Below are 15,771 nucleotides of genomic sequence, written 5' to 3' on the forward strand. Positions count from 1 at the left end.
TGTAATCCCAGCTACTCAGGAGGCTGAGGCAGGAGAATTGCCTGAACCCAGGAGGCGGAGGTTGCAGTGAGCCGAGATCGCGCCATTGCACTCCAGCCTGGGTAACAAGAGCGAAACTCCGTCTCAAAAAAAAAAAAAAAAAAAAAGAAAATCAGTCTGGGCACGGTGGCTCATGCCCGTAATACTAGCACTTTGGGAGGCTGCGGCAGGCAGATCGCCTGAGCTCAGGAGTTCAAGACCAGCCTGGGCAACATGGTGAAACCCCAGCTCTACTAAAACACAAAAATTAGCTGGATGTGGTGTTAAGTACCTATAATCCCAGCTACTTGGGAGGCGGAGGCAGGAGAACTGCTTGAACCCAAGAGGTGGAGGTTGCAGTCAGCTGAGATCTTGCCACTGTACTCCAGCCTGGGTGACAGAGCCAAATTCCATCTCAAAAAATAAATAAATAAATATAAAAATACAAAATTAGCCAGACGTGGTGGCATGCGCCTATAATCCCAGCTACTTGGGAGGCTGAGGCAGGAGAATCACTTGAACCCAGGAGACGGAGGCTGCACTGAGCTGAGATGGTGCCATTGTACTCCAGCCTGGGCTAGAGTGAGACTCCATCTCAAAAAAGAAAAAAAAGATAAAAATAATAAATGAATAAACAAATAATTAAAAAATAATAAATTTATTAAAAATTAAAACTAAAAAACAGCTAAGACAGCTGACAGGGGAAGAAAGGAGAGACCCTGCCCCAGGAAGTGCCGCCAGGCCATGGCAGTGAGCAGATATGTTCACAGAACTGGGTTATTTGCCCCAGGAGATGGTAGCTGATGACAAGAAATAAATTGTATAGAGGTCCCTTTTTACATATCAAAATGTTAAATAAAACCAAAAAAGTGGCCTTTTGATACCACAAAAGCCTCTTCCCCTTCCCAGAACAGCCCAGACCACACACGCTGAGAAAAAGTAGAAAGTGTGCAAAAGAGTTTCAAACAATGCAGTGCTAATGCCGTCAGCGGTGACAGAATCATGAACCAAGGTCGAGAGGACAAAATCCCAGGGGGCGAGAGCCAGCCGGGCTATGTCTGTCTTGGGGCTTGGGTCAGTGATTTGGCATCCCTGTGGGGCTTCAGAGAGACTTCCCGAGAGGCTCTTGAAGCTCTCCTGAGTAGGCAACATTTGCGCCAGAGGAAGAAGATTCCAGCACAGCAAGGGAAGGCCCTGGCCCTTCCTGGGCAGCCCCTCCCTGAGGGTGCAGGAGGACCGGCAGTGGAGGGCCCTTGGGAACTCTCTGAGCACTTATTAGTGTTTCTAGCCCCTTGGATTGATGAGATTCTCTTGGAAACAATCTTCTGTCGGTCAAGCAGGGACCACGGTCTGCTGCTCAGGCACTGAGCCCAGAGCCTGGCCATTAGGCTTTCACTTGGTGGATAAAGGGGGAAGCAAAAAGCCTCAACCAGGAGGGTTGAACAATGCCGTGGTGAGAGCCCACTCCCTCACGATGGGCCCCAAGCTCTTTGGGGGACACAGCCATACCCCACACATGACAAGATAAGGCAGGTTACCCATCCTGACATAGGCAGGCACGAGGTTGCTTAGACATGTGGCCAGCCCTGTCTCTTCCCAAACCAAGTAAGCCCCAAACGACCATGGACCTGACATCATCATCCCCACCAAGGAGCATGAATACCTTGTCATGCTGCCGCAGGTACTCCTCACAGGTGCGGAGCATCTCCACTGGCCGCACTTCCCCAAGGGAGCACAGGGCACTGCAGACCTGCTCCTGCACCAGGGGGTCCTTATCGGTGATGGCGTCCAGCAGGGTGGAGGACAGTTCTGCAGTGACAAAGCCCAGTTAGCGTGTTCAGGCCCAAGTGCCCTCCCCATCACACCTCAGCTGCCACTCCTGGAGTGGACACACCTGTAGCCTGTGAGGATCACAGACACACAGCAGGAGAGGGTACAGCTGCTTTCTCTCCTATATAACCTCCCTCTGCCTGGACTGCCCACCTGTGCTGCTGCAGGGGACAGGTGCACTGAGGAGACAAGCTGTGGAGCTGCAGGGCTCAGATTTCAGCTGTCCCTGAGGAACTGTCTGGCTAGCACACACTATTTAGCCCATCAGGGTTGAGAGACACAGAAGACACAGCCTGCCTCCCACACTGGCAGGCAAGAAGCTGTTCTGGTCCTGATCACATGGCCTGAGCATGCTTGAGGACACTGGCTCACTCACTAGCCGGACTCTTCAGGAAGGCTCCCTGAGGGTCTGTGTCCAGACAGCCTGGGACTCCCCATGGCCCCATTGCCCACATGTGGCCCTTGACAGGTAGGTGCTGGGCAGAGGGTCCAAGACCCCAGCAGTGAGAAATACATGAAGGAATAAAGATACAGCCTCATCCCATAGCTCTCAGCCCCCATGGACCAGAAGTGAATCAAGGAAATCAATGAATAAATGTAGTGCTCTACAGGCAAGGCCAGGTGCTCCCTCGCCATTGACCACTGGCCCCTGCACACAGCAAAGGGCAGGCCAAGTATCCCAGAGACTTGTGCCAACCGGCCACCCCACCCCAACAAGACCCTCCAGGCCGGGTTGGGGATGTCCCCCTTCCCTTTTGCTCCAGCGGCACTACACCCGGGCTGCCAATGAGGACATCCCAGAAAGCACCTGCTGGGGCAGAGGAACACACAGGTATCTGTGTGTTCAGCGAGTGACTCAGTCTCCCCTCCGGGAAGGGGTTCCTTCCTGAGCAGAAAGCTGCACTTTTAATAGCCCTCCATTTCTGAAGTCCAATAGTTAGACAAACAGGCTGATCCAAATCAATGAGATCTGACTGTAGCTAAGGCCACGTTCAGCCAGGCTGAGGCAGGTGGATCACCTGAGATCAGGAGTTTGAGATCAGCCTGGCCAACATGGTGAAACTCCACTTCTACTAAAAATGCAAAAATTAGCCAGGCATGGTGGCAGATGCCTGTAGTCCCACCTACTTGGGAGGCTGAGGCAGGAGAACTGCTTGAACCCAGGAGGCAGAGAGCCGAGATCACACCATTACACTCCAGCCTGGCCAACAGACAGAGAATCCGTCTCAGAAAAAATAAAAATGGTTGATGGCTGGGCACAGTAGCTCCTACCTGTAATCCCAGCACTTTGGGAGGCCGAGGCTGGTGGATCACTTGAGTTCAGGAGTTTGAGACCAGCCTGGCCAACATGGTGAAAATCCATCTCTATTAAAAAAAAAGAAAAAAATACAAAAATGAGGGCCTAGTGGCATGTAGCTGTAGTCCCAGCTATTCAGGAGACTGAGGTGGGAAGACCCCTTGAGGCCAGGAGGCAGAGGTTGCAATGAACTGAGATAGCACCACCCCACTCCAGCATAAGTGACAGAGCAAGACCCAGCCTCAAAAAAAAAAAGGAAGATTGAGGCCCTGTATAGTGGCTCACACTGTTGCCCCAGGGCTTTATGAAGCTGAGGCAGAAGGATCACTGGAAGATAAGCATTCAAGACCACACCGAGAAACATAGTGAGACCTTGTCTCTACAAAAACTAATTTAAAAAAATTAGCTGGTTGTGGTGGCACATGCCTGTAATCCCAGCTACATGGGAGGCTGAAGTAGGTGGATGGCTTGAGCCAAGGAGGTCACTGCACTCTAGCCTGGACAACAGAGAGAGACACTGTCTCAAAAAAAAAAAAAAAAAATAGCTTGAAGGACACCCTAGTCCCTTTAGCCCCTCCAGCCATGAGACGACACAGCAGCAAGAGACTCCATCTATGAGGCAGAGGACAGCCCTCACAGACATAACATCTTCCGGTGTCTTCCTGTGCGACTTCCCAACCACCAGTACTGTGAGAAATACATTTCTATTATTCATTAATTACCCAATCTCAAATATTTTGTTACAGCAGCCTGAACAGCCTTTGACAACTACGGGTTTTTGTTTTTGTTTTTTCTCTGATGAAAACCTGGAGAAAACATGTTTATTCAACAGTCACTCCAGGTTGGGTGTGGTGGCTCAAGCCACACTGTTGCCCCAGGGCTTTGTGAAGCTGAGGAGGAAGGATCACTGGAAGCTAAGCATTCAAGACTACACCGAGAAACATAGTGAGACCTCGTCTCTACAAAAACTAATTTTAAAAAATTAGCTGGGTGTGGTGGCACATGCCTGTAATCCCAGCACTTTGGGAGGCTGAGGTAGGTGGATCTTGAGCCCCAAAGTTTGAGATCAGCCTAGGCAACATGACAAAATCTCATCCCTACAAAAAATACAAAAAACTTATCTGGGCATGGTGGTATGCACCTGTTTTCCCAGCTACTCAGGAGGCTGAGGTGGGAGGATCACCTGAGCTCAGGACTTTGAGGCTGCAATGAGCCATGACTGCACCACTTGTACTCCAAGAATGTACTCCATCTTGGGTGACAGTGGAAGACCCTATCTTTAAAAAAAAAAAAAAAGTTGGCCAAGGTGGGCGGATCACCTGAGGTCGGGAGTTCAAGAACAGCCTGGCCAACATGGGGAAATCCTGTCTTTACTAAAAATATAAAAATTAGCTGGGAGTGGTAGCCTGCACCTGTAGTCCCAGCTACTTGGGAGGCTGAGGCAAGAGAATCACTTGAACCCAGGAGTCGGAGGTTGTGGTGAGCCCAGATCTGCCTGGCAACAGAGTGAGACTTCGTTGCAAAACGAAACCAAAAAAACCTTCAAACCACATCATGAATACCATGTGCTTTTCTGAATCCCAAACTCAAGGTTTGTGTGTGTGAGATCTATACCTGCCCACATCACCCAACCTGCCCAGACCCCACTCAGGCTTCCGAGTGTAGGGTGGAAACTCCGGGCACCATTGCAGCTGATAAGAGCCTTGGTCTGCCCTGACCACCCAAAGGCAAGAGAGGCCTCACACTCGGCCCACCCCAAATCCCCACACACTCACTCTTCATGTAGGACTCAGTCATTTCTGCGGCTTCAGCTTCCTTCACCCAGTGTGAACATGGACAACTTCTTTTCCAATCTGGAATAACCAAAATCACAAGATTTAATTCATAAGCCTCTACAATATCTGAGTTTACAGGCAGTTACCAATTATCACTAAATGTTCTGTGAACAATTTAAACGAATTTGTTCTGGGGGAAATATCTCTGTCACATTTTCTTTGAACCATTCAGGGCGGACAAAGGGCACCATGATCCTCAACAGTTTCCACCCCTCCTCCATCCCTGAGCACCCAGCAGCCCCTGCCAGCGCCTCACCGGCGTACACAGGCTTGTCCACAGTGGCGCCTCGTCACCATCAGCCCCAGCAGGAGTGGCTACAGCTCCACCTAGAGCATCCCCCTCCACATTGTGAGGAACTGAGCACAGACACCATGGCTTTCACATATTGCATGCCACGCGCCACTGCGTGCAACAGTGGTCCCAAAGAATCAAGTCCAGCAAGCGTCCAAGTTCCCTCTGCGTCTGCACTACAGGCACACACTCAAGTCCAGTGGTCTCAGAAAGCATGATCAGAAGGGCCATAGGCTCACTGTGAGCATGGCAGCCACCATCCTGACACTCACATCCTCGGTTCTCTGAAGCTTCCACCAGCCCATTCCTTCCCTTAATCACCTCCTGTTCACCACTCCTTCCTAACATCCAGAGAAAAATGAAGGCGAGACTCCATGACCATCCCTGATCAGGCAGGGCACCTCCCTGGGCTGTGTACACATGGGTTGGAGGCAAAGTAAGAAATCATGGAAATCTTGGCCAGGAGTGATGCCTCACACCTGTAATCCAGCATTTTGGGTGGCCAAGGTGGGAAGATTGTTTGAGCTCAGGAGTTTGAGCCCAGCCTGGCCAATACGATGAAACTCTGTTTCTACTAAAAACACAAAAATTAGCCGGGTGTGGTGGCAGCCACCTTTAGTTGCAGCTACTCAGGAGGCAGAGGCACGAGAATCGCTTGAACCTGGGAAGCGGAGATTGCAGTGAGCCAAAGACATCCCACTGCACTCCAGCCTGGGCAACAAGCTAGACCCGATCTCAAAAAAGAACTCACAGAAATCTTGAGAGCTGGTGGAATTAAAAATATGTGAAAATTCTAGCTCAAAGGGGCAGACTGATCTTGCCAGTACTCCAATGACATGAGAGAAAATACACTTTTAAAAAAAATAAACCTGCTTGAGGCCAGGAGTTTGAGACCAGACTGGGCAACACGGGAAGACTCCATCTCTACAAATAAGGTAGAAATTAGCCAGGTGTGATGGTCATCACCTGTATTCTCAGCTACTCAGGAGGCTGAGGCAGGAGGCTCACTTGAGCCCAAGCTGTAGTGAGCTGTGATCACGCCACTGCCCTCCAGCCTATGCAAGAGTGAGACTGTTTCAAAAACAAACAAGCACTTTGGGAGGCAGAAGCTGGTCGACCACTTGAGCTCAGAAGTCCAAGACCAGCCTGGCAATATGGCAAAACCCCATCTTTACAAAAAATACAAAAATTAGCTGGGCATGGTAGCATACACCTATAGTCTCAGCTACTCAGGAGGCGAGGTCGGAGGACTACTTGAGTCCATGAGGTGGAGGTTGCCATGAGCCAAGATCGCACCACTGCACTCCAGCCTGAGTGCAGAGTGAGACACTATCTAAAAAACAAACAGGTAAGGCACAGTGGCTCATGCCTTTAATCCCAACATTTTGGGAGGCCGAGGCGGGTGGATCACTTGAGGCCAGGAGTTTGAGATCAGCCTGGCCAACACGGCGAATCACCATCTCTACTAAAAAAAAAAAAAAAAAAAAAAAAAAAAAAAAAATTAGCCAGTGAGGTGGCTCATGCCTGTAATCCCAGTTAGGAAGCAGAGGTGGCAGAATTGCTTGAACCTGGGAGGTAGAAATTGAAGTGAACTGAGATTGCACCACTGCACTGCACTGCACTCCAGCCTGGTCAACAGAGTGAGACCCTGTCTCAAAAAAATAAAGGAGAAGAAAAGAAAAGAAAAACACGGCCGGATGTAGTGGCAGTGGCTCGTGCCTGTAATCCCAGCACTTTGGGAGGCCGAAGCAGGTGGATCATCTGAGATCAGGAGTTCAAGACCCGCCTGGCCAACATGGCGAAACCCCGTCTCTACTAAAAAAAAATACAAAAATTAGCCAGGAGTGGTGGTATGCACCTGTAATCCTCAGGAGGCTGAGGCAGGAGAATCGCTTGAATCCAGGAGGTGGAGATTGCAGTGAGCCGAAATTGCACCACTGCACTCCAGCCTGGGCGAGAGAGTGAGACTCCGTCTCAATTAAAAAAACAAACAAAGAATTCCATTTGTGGCACAGCAAAGAGAAGAAAAAAATCCCAAGTTGTGGAAGAGTTAAGAGCTGAAGAGGGCAGTGGCTGACAGTCAGGGTAGAAAACCTGTGAAAGTGCCCACAGCACACACTTCCCAGAGACAAGGGCACGCCTGATGTGGGGCATCAGAAGCCAGAGTTCCCAGGCCTGAGCTGAGCTGGCGAGGCGGAGAAGCTGGGCTGAGCAATCGGGCTCTGGAACCAGAGGCCATGCCCTGTGGGTAGCCAGACCTGCCCAGCTCCATAGTCCAGGAAGAAACAGGCAGAACTGACGCTAGTCCACAACTGCAATACCCCTTCCAGGGCAGCAGCCACACTCACCAAACTCAAACAGAAGTAAACAAAATAAACGAGCGTGTGTACTTGGACTTTTCTGCTCCCAGCCCAGGGGAGAATCACAGGACAACTAAAAAACTGGACAAAACACAAGAAATCACTGTTTCTCAGGACAATGGATATCGGAAAATGAAGGGCAGTAAGCCCTGAGAAGTAGGAAATGAGGTGGAGCCCTGTAAGAGCTCAGCTCACTGCCTGCAGATAGGACCCAGGCTTAGGGCCCAGCAAAACACATAGGCTAAAGAGATAGAACAGAGAGTGCTGACCCATACCAGGGTGGCTGGAGTACGCAGGCTCTCATGACAAAGAAAGCACTGCCCAGAGAGAACTTTAGAGACCTGCAGAGGGTTCCCTGGATGCTCAGCAAGTTACCGGTCAGCAGAATAATGGCCCCAAAAATGCTCACACCCTAATCCTCAGAACCAGTGTATGATCCCTTAACACAACAAAGGGGATTCAGAAGATGAGATTAAGGGTACAGGCCCTGATACATGGAGATTATCCCAGATTATCTGGGTGAGACCAAACTAATCATGTGAGTCCTTAAAATCGGGGAACCTTTCCAAGGGGTCAAAGAGAAGAGACGGAAGAGGGAGGAGGAGAAATCTGAGGCATGAGAAGGATTCACCCCACTACTGCTGGCTAGAGGATGGAGGAGGGAGGCTCTGAGACAAGGTATGTGGGTGGCCTGGAGGAGCTGTGAATAGCCCTCAGCTGGTGGCTGACAAGAAAACAGGGGCTTCCATCCTACAGATACAAAGAACCAAATTCTGCCAGGAACCCAAGACAGCAGAAGCAGATCCTACCCAGAGGCACCAGAAAGGGGAGGAGCCCCTAATGCCTGGGTTCTAGCTGGTGAGACCCGTATTAGAACTTTCTGGAAATAAATTTGTGTTGCTTAAGGGACTAAGTTTGTGGTAATGTGTTACATCAGCACTAGAAAACTAACACAAATGCCTTGTGTCGGAAGAAACAATCCAAGGCCACAGAAAGAGCCACAGGAAGGGATTAGGAGAAGCAACACCCAGGGCTTCCATGGGGACAGGAATGGTGCCTGCTCTCCACAGCTGGAGTGGAAAGCGTCATGATTCAGGATTCCGCCTCGGTAATTAACCAAATCAGTCCTAGACTAAACACCATTCTGGTCTCACCTAACAAAGCTAAAAGAAAGGCCAGACAAGATCAAACTGTTCCCAAGTAACTTAGCCAGTTCCCAGCACAAAGCTCATGATTATTAACAGGAACACAAAAATATCCAGCACCACCACCAAGGCAAAAGCAACGCCAGGCATCCAATCAAAATTTACCAGGCATGCAAAGAAGCAAGAAAATCCAACCCACTGTGAGGATGAACCAACCAATACTAACTGATCCAGATATAACACAAAGGAAAGAGTTCAGAGACACAGACATTAGACTGTTATTAGAACTATCTCATATATTCACAAAACTACAGGAAAGATTAAATATGTTAACACTAGGAGGTTGAAAGCAAAAGAATGGGCAAAGGAAAACATGGCTGACATTAGTTACAAGAAAGCTGGAGTCGGCTGGGCACAGTGGCTCATGCCTGTAATCCCAGCACTTTGGGAGGCCAAGATGGATGGATCACCTGAGGTTGGGAGTTTGAGACCAGCCTGGACAACATAGAGAAACTCCATCTCTACTAAAAATACAAACTCAGCCGGGCATGATGGTGCATGCCTATATAATCCCAGCTACTCGGGAGGCTGAGGCAGGAGAATCACCTGAACTCAGGAGGTGGAGGTTGCAGTGAGATCACGCCATCGCACTCAAGTGTGAAACTTAGTCTCATAAAAAAAAAAAAGAAAACTGGAGTCATATTAGACAAACTGGATTTTAGAAATATTGAGTATCAGGCCAGGCGCAGTGGCTCAAGCCTGTAATCACAGCACTTTGGGAGGCCGAGGCAGGTGGATCACGAGGTCAACAAATCGAGACCATCCTGGTCAACATGGTGAAACCCCATCTCTACTAAAAATACAAAAAATTAGCTGGGCATGGTGGCGCGTGCCTGTAATCCCAGCTACTCAGGAGGCTGAGGCAGGAGAATTGCCTGAACCCAGGAGGCGGAGATTGCGGTGAGCCAAGATCGCGCCATTGCACTCCAGCCTGGGTAACAAGAGCAAAACAACGTCTCAAAAAAGAAATATTAAGTATCCTAAACCCTTTTACCTAATAACGGAGTTTCAAAATACACAAAGCCAAAACTAATAAAAATGCAAAGAAAAATAGCAAATCCAAATTATAGTACACATTTCAACATCTACTTTTTTTTTTTTTTGACACAGTGTTTTGCTTTTGTCACCCTAGCTGGAGTGCAATGGCAGATCTCGGCTCACTGCAACCTCCACCTTCTGGGTTCCAGTGAGTCTTCTGCCTCAGCCTCCCAAGTAGCTGGGACTACAGGCGCATGCCACCACACCCGGCTAATTTTTGTATTTTTAGTAGAGACAGGGTTTCATCATGTTGGCCAGGCTGGTCTTGAACTCCTGACCTCAGGTGATCCACCCGCCTCAGCCTCCCAAAGTGCTGGGATTACAGGCATGAGCCACCGTGCCCAGCCCTCTGTCTCTGATAGAACAAGTGAACAGAAAATTAGGCCAGGCAGAGTGGCTCGCACCTGCACTCCTGGCACTTTGGGACGCTGAGAGGCAGATTGATTGTGCAAGGAAAAAAAGAATGACTTCTACCTTAAGAACTAGGGGCCCAGTGCAGTGGCTGCCTGTAATCCCAACACTTTGGGAGGCTGAGGCAGGTGGATCGCCTGAGATGAGGATCAACCCTGTCTCTACTAAAAATACAAAAATTAGCCAGGCGTGGTGGTGTGCACCTGTAATCCCAGTTACTTAGGAAGCTGAGACAGAAGAATTGCTTGAACCCAGGAGGTGGAGGTTGCAGGGAGCTGAGATCGTGCCACAGCACTCCAACCTGGACGACAGAGTAGGACTCCATCTCAAAAAAAAAAAGGTCAGGCGCAGGGGCTCACACCTGTAATCCCAGCACTTTGGGAAGCTGAGGGAGGCAGATCACCTGAGGTCGGGAGTTCGAGATCAGCCTGACCAACACGGGGAAACCCCATCTCTACTAAAAATACAAAAGTAAGCCGGGCGTGGTGGCACATGACTGTAATCCCAGCTACTCGGGAGGCTGAGGCACAAGAATGACTTGAACTTGGGAGGCGGAAGTTGCAGTGAGCAGAGACCGCACCACTATACTCCAGCCTGGGCGACAGATCAAGACTCCATCTAAAACAAAAAAAGAAAACTGACTGGGCATAGTGGCTCACACCTGTAATCTCAGCACTTTGGGAGGCTGAGGCAGGTGGATCATCTGAGGTCAGGAGTTCAAGACCAACCTGGCCAACATGGCAAAACCCTGTTTCTACTGAAAATACAAAAATTAGCCAGGCGTGGTGGAATGTGCCTATAATCCCAGCTACTCGGGAGGCTGAGGCAAGAGAATCACTTGAACCTGGGAGGTGGAATTTGCCGTGAGCCAAGATCACATCATTGCACTGCAGCCTGGGGACAAGTGAGACTCTGTCTCAAGAAAAAAAACAAAAAAGAAAGAAAACTATAAACCAATATTCGTTATAGACACAAATGTGCAAATTCTTAATATTTATTTATCAAATCATTATCTAGAAAGATATAAAAAGAATCACTCCATCATGATCAAATGGGGTTTATCCCATAAGGTTTTAATGTATATGTGTGTGTGTGTGTGTGTGTGTGTGTGTGTGTGTGTATGTGTATTATATATATATATATGCTTTTGTTTTTTTTTTGAGATGGAGTCTCACTCTATTGCCCAGGCTGGAGTGCAGTGGTGTGATCTTGTCTCACTGTTATCTCTACCTCCTAGGTTCAAGCAATTCTCCTGTCTCAGCTTCCTGAATAGCTGGGATTACAGGCATGCCACTATGCCCAGCTAATTTTTGTATTTTTTTTAGAAGAATGGCATTTCGCCATGTTGCCCGGGCTGGTCTCAAACCCCTGAACTCTGGTTAATCCGCCAACCTCAACCTCCCAAAGTGCTGGGATTACAGGCGTAAACCATTGTGTCTGGCTGGTTTTAATATTTTTAAATTCAGCTGATATAATTCATAATGCTAATAAACTAATAAAGAACAACCATGTGATCATCTCAATAAATGCAGAAAAAGCATTTGTCACAATCCAGCATTCACTTATGATAAAAATTCTCAAGAAGAGGCTGGGTGTGGTGGCTCACACTTGTAATCCCAGCACTTTAGGAGGCCGAGGTGGGTGGATCATGAGATCACAAGTTCGAGACCAGCCTGGCCAACACGGTGAAACTCCATCTCCACTAAAAATACAAAAATTAGCTAGGCATGGTGGTGGGTGCCTGTAATCCCAGCTACTCGGGAGGCTGAGGCAGGAGAATCTCTTGAATCCAGGAGGCAGAGGTGGCCGTGAGCCGAGATTGCGCCACTATACTCTAGCTTGGGCAACAGTGCTAGACTCCAGCTCAAAAAAAAAAAAATTCTCGAGAAGGGAACTTCCTCAACTAGGAAGAGAAGAGAACTTGCTCAACTTGTTAAAGAACACCTAAGAATAACTGGCTGGGCATGGTGGTTCATGCCTATAATCCCAGCACTTTGGGAGGTCAAAGCAGGTGGATCATTTGTAGTCAGGACTTAGAGACCAGCCTGGCCAACATGGTGAAACCCCATCGCTATTAAAAATATAAAAATTAGCCTGGCGTGGTGGCGAGCGCCTGTAATTCCAGTTACTCAGGAGGCTGAGGCAGAAGAATCACTTGAACCAGGAATTGGGGGTTGCAGTGAGCTGAGATTGTGCCACTGCACTCTAGCCTGGGTGACAGAGCAAGACTTCATCTCAAAAAAAAAGAATACCTAAGAAAAACCGATAGTTGGCCGGGCTCAGTGGCTCAAGCCTGTAATCCCAGCACTTTGGGAGGCGGAGGCGGGCAGATCACGAGATCAAGAGATCGAGACCATCCTTGCCATGATAAAACCCCGTCTCTACTAAATATACAAAAATTAGCTGGGTATGGTGGCACACGCCTGTAGTCCCAGCTACTTGAGAGGCTGAGGCGGAAGAATCGCTTGAACCCAGGAAGCGGAGGTTGCAGTGAGCCGAGATTGTGCCACTGCACTCCAGCCTGGCGACAGAGCAAGACTCCGTCTCAAGAAAAAAAAAAAAGAAAAAAGAAAACCCTATAGTTAACATCATACAACTATACAGTTGGCCCTTCAACAACACAGGTTTCAACTACATGGATTCACTTATACACAAATTTTTGTCAATAAATGTTGATGGAAAACTTTTTGGAGATTTGTGTACTTTGAAAAAACTTATGGACAAACATAGCCTAGACATATAAAAAAAATTAAGAATAATGTGAACTATGTCATGAATCCATAAAACATATGTAGATACTAGTCTATCTTATCATTTACTACCATGAAATATACAGAAATCGGCTGGGCTTGGTGGCTCACACCTATAATCCCAGCACTTTGGGAGGCCGAGGTGGTTGGTTCACGATGTCAAGAGATCGAGACCATCCTGGTCAACAAGGTGAAATCCCGTCTCTACTAAAAATACAGAAATTAGCTGGGCATGGTGGTGCGCGCCTGTAGTCCCAGCTACTCGGGAGGCTGAGGCAGGAGAATTGCTTGAACCCAGAAGACGGAGGTTGTGGTGAGCCGAGATCGCGCCATTGCACTCCAGTCTGGGTAACAACAGTGAAACTCCGTCTCAAAAAAAAAAAAAAAAAAAAGAAAAATACAGAAATCTATTGTAAGAAATTAAAATTTATCAAAGTATACATGCACACTTACAGATTATACAAGCTGCCCTCTGCAGTCAAGAGAAATCTAAACAAACGTAAAGATGCAGTATTGAATCACAACTACATAGAATTAACTGTACCACATACTGTGCTACTGTGATAATTTCACAGCCACCTCTTATTGCTTCTGCAGTGAGCTCACCTATTGAGTGTATCTGCTTAAAACACCACGGGACACCATCATCCTCACAGGAGCAGTTTGCAGTAAAACCGATAGACTGTGGTTCTCCCACGTTTTTCATCACGTTTAGTCAGTAAATTTAACGATACCATGGGACCCACACCCAGTGCCAGTAGTGATGATGAAAGTGCTCCCAAAAAGTAGAAGAAAGTCACGACTTTGTAAGAACAAGCTGAATTTCCTGGTTTGTACCACAGCCTGAGTCTACAGCCACAGTTGCCACCACTTAAAGATAAATGAATCTAGCATAAGGACCTTTTTCTTTTTTGAGACAGAGTCTCACTTTGTCACCAGGCATCAGGCTGGAGTGCAGTGGCGCCATTTCGGCTCACCACAACCTCTGCCTTCCATCTTCAAGCAATTCTCCTGCCTCAGCCTTCCGAGTAGCTGGGACTACAGGCACATGCCACCGTGCCCAACTAATTTTTGTATTTTAGTAGAGACGGGGTTTCACCATGTTGGCCAGGATGATCTCGATCTCTTGATCTTGTGATCAGCCCACCTTGACCTCCCAAAGTGCTGGGATTCCAGGCGTGTGCCACCATGCCCAGCACATAAGGACCATTTAAAAAAAAAAGAAAAGGAAATTCATGAAGCCATCACTACAGCTACACCAGCAGATGTAAAAACCTTGCTCTTTTTCTTAAAAACCTTTTAACCTTGTATTGAAAATACAGCTTTTATGTGGATGCAAGTTTGCTGTAAGAAAGGCATACCAGGCCAGGCAAGGTGAGTCACTCCTGTAATCCCAGCACTTCAGGAGGCGGAGGTAGGTAGACCACAAGGTCAGGAGTTTGAGACCAGCCTGATGAACATGGTGAAACCTGTCTCTACTAAAAATACAAAAATTAGGCCAGGTGCAGTGGCTCACACCTGTAATCCCAGCACTCTGGGAGGCCGAGGTGGGTGGATCATGAGGTCAGGAGTTCAAGACCAGCCTGGGTAACCCAGTGAAACCCTGTCTCAAAAAACAAAAAAACTAGCCAGGCATGGAGGCCTGTATCTATAGTCTAAGCTGCTTAGGAGGCTGAGGTGGGAGGATGGCTTGAGTCTGCAAAGTCAAGGCTGCAGTGAGCTATAATCACGCCATTGTACTCATGCCTGGATGACAGTAAGACCCTGTCTCAAAAACAAAAAAATTAATTTCTGAATGTCAAAATCACATATTTTTAAAAACCATGTAGTACACCATTTAAATTACACCCACAACCCATCCCCCACACCCTAGTGGAGCATAAACTCAATGAAAGACTATCGGCCTAGGCAACAAAACAGCCAATGGGATTACATCAAATCAGCGTAGACACCTAAAAGAGCAGACAACCTACAGCCTGGGGCAAAACATTTGCAAACCACACGTCTGAAAAAGAGCTAATGTTTACAACATATAAGGAATTCAGCTTAGTAGCAAGGAAGCAGTCCAATTTAAAAAGGGGCAAAGCAGGAGATCGAGAACAGCCTGGCAGCAAAGTGAGACCCACATCTCTACAACAAAATAAAAAATTACAGCCAGGCATGGTGACATGCACCTATAGTCAGAGCTACTCGGGAGGCTGAGGCAGGGGGATTGCTGGAGCCCTGAAGGTTGAGACTGCAGTGAGACATGATCTCATCACTGTACTCCAGCCTGGGTGATAGAGCGAGACCCCATCTCAAAAATAGGCCAGGTGGGGTGGCTCACGTCTGTAATTCCAGCACTTTGGGAGGCAAAGGCAGGCAAATCACTTGAGGTCAGGAGTTTGAGACCAGTCTGACCAACAAGGCGAAACCCTGTCTGAACTAAAAAATGTAAAAAACATTAGCTGGGTGTGGTGGCTCGTGCCTGTAGTCCCAGCTACTCAAACGGCTGAGGCAGGAGAATGGCTCGAATCCAGGAGGTGGAGGTTACGGTGAGCCGATATCATGCCACTGCACTCCAGCCTGGGCAACAGAGCAAGACTCTGTCTCAAAAAAAAAAAAAAGATAAAATAAAAACAGAACTGCCATATCATCCAACAATCCTGAGTACATATCCAAAGGAAATGATATTGGCATCTCAAAAAGAAATCTGCACTCCCATATTTACTGCAGCGCTGTTCACAAAAGCCAAG

The 15,771-nt window shown here is 48.0% G+C and overlaps 1 protein-coding gene across 50 annotated transcripts in view; it reads right to left on the reverse strand.

Annotated features, from left to right (window-relative positions):
• MROH1 (maestro heat like repeat family member 1) overlaps positions 1-15,771 on the reverse strand; it is a 109,550-nt gene that overhangs the window by 91,723 nt on the left and 2,056 nt on the right. For 47 of the 50 annotated variants that reach the window (XR_013527973.1, XR_013527974.1, XR_013527971.1 and 44 more), the window contains exons 2-3: positions 4,921-4,998; positions 1,682-1,827 (exon numbers count right to left, since the gene is read on the reverse strand). Coding sequence is in view for 40 of the 50 variants with exons in the window: in XM_078352898.1 (XP_078209024.1) it covers positions 1,682-1,827; positions 4,921-4,942 (168 nt within the window). In the remaining 10 variants the exon portion in view is untranslated. The remainder of the gene's footprint in view (positions 1-1,681; positions 1,828-4,920; positions 4,999-15,771) is intronic. The other 3 variants (XM_078352916.1, XM_078352911.1, XM_078352910.1) reach the window with 1 other exon arrangement.

Source organism: Callithrix jacchus, chromosome 16 (genome assembly GCF_049354715.1).
Source record: "Callithrix jacchus isolate 240 chromosome 16, calJac240_pri, whole genome shotgun sequence".
In the NCBI taxonomy this organism is placed as follows: Eukaryota; Metazoa; Chordata; class Mammalia; order Primates; family Cebidae; genus Callithrix; species Callithrix jacchus.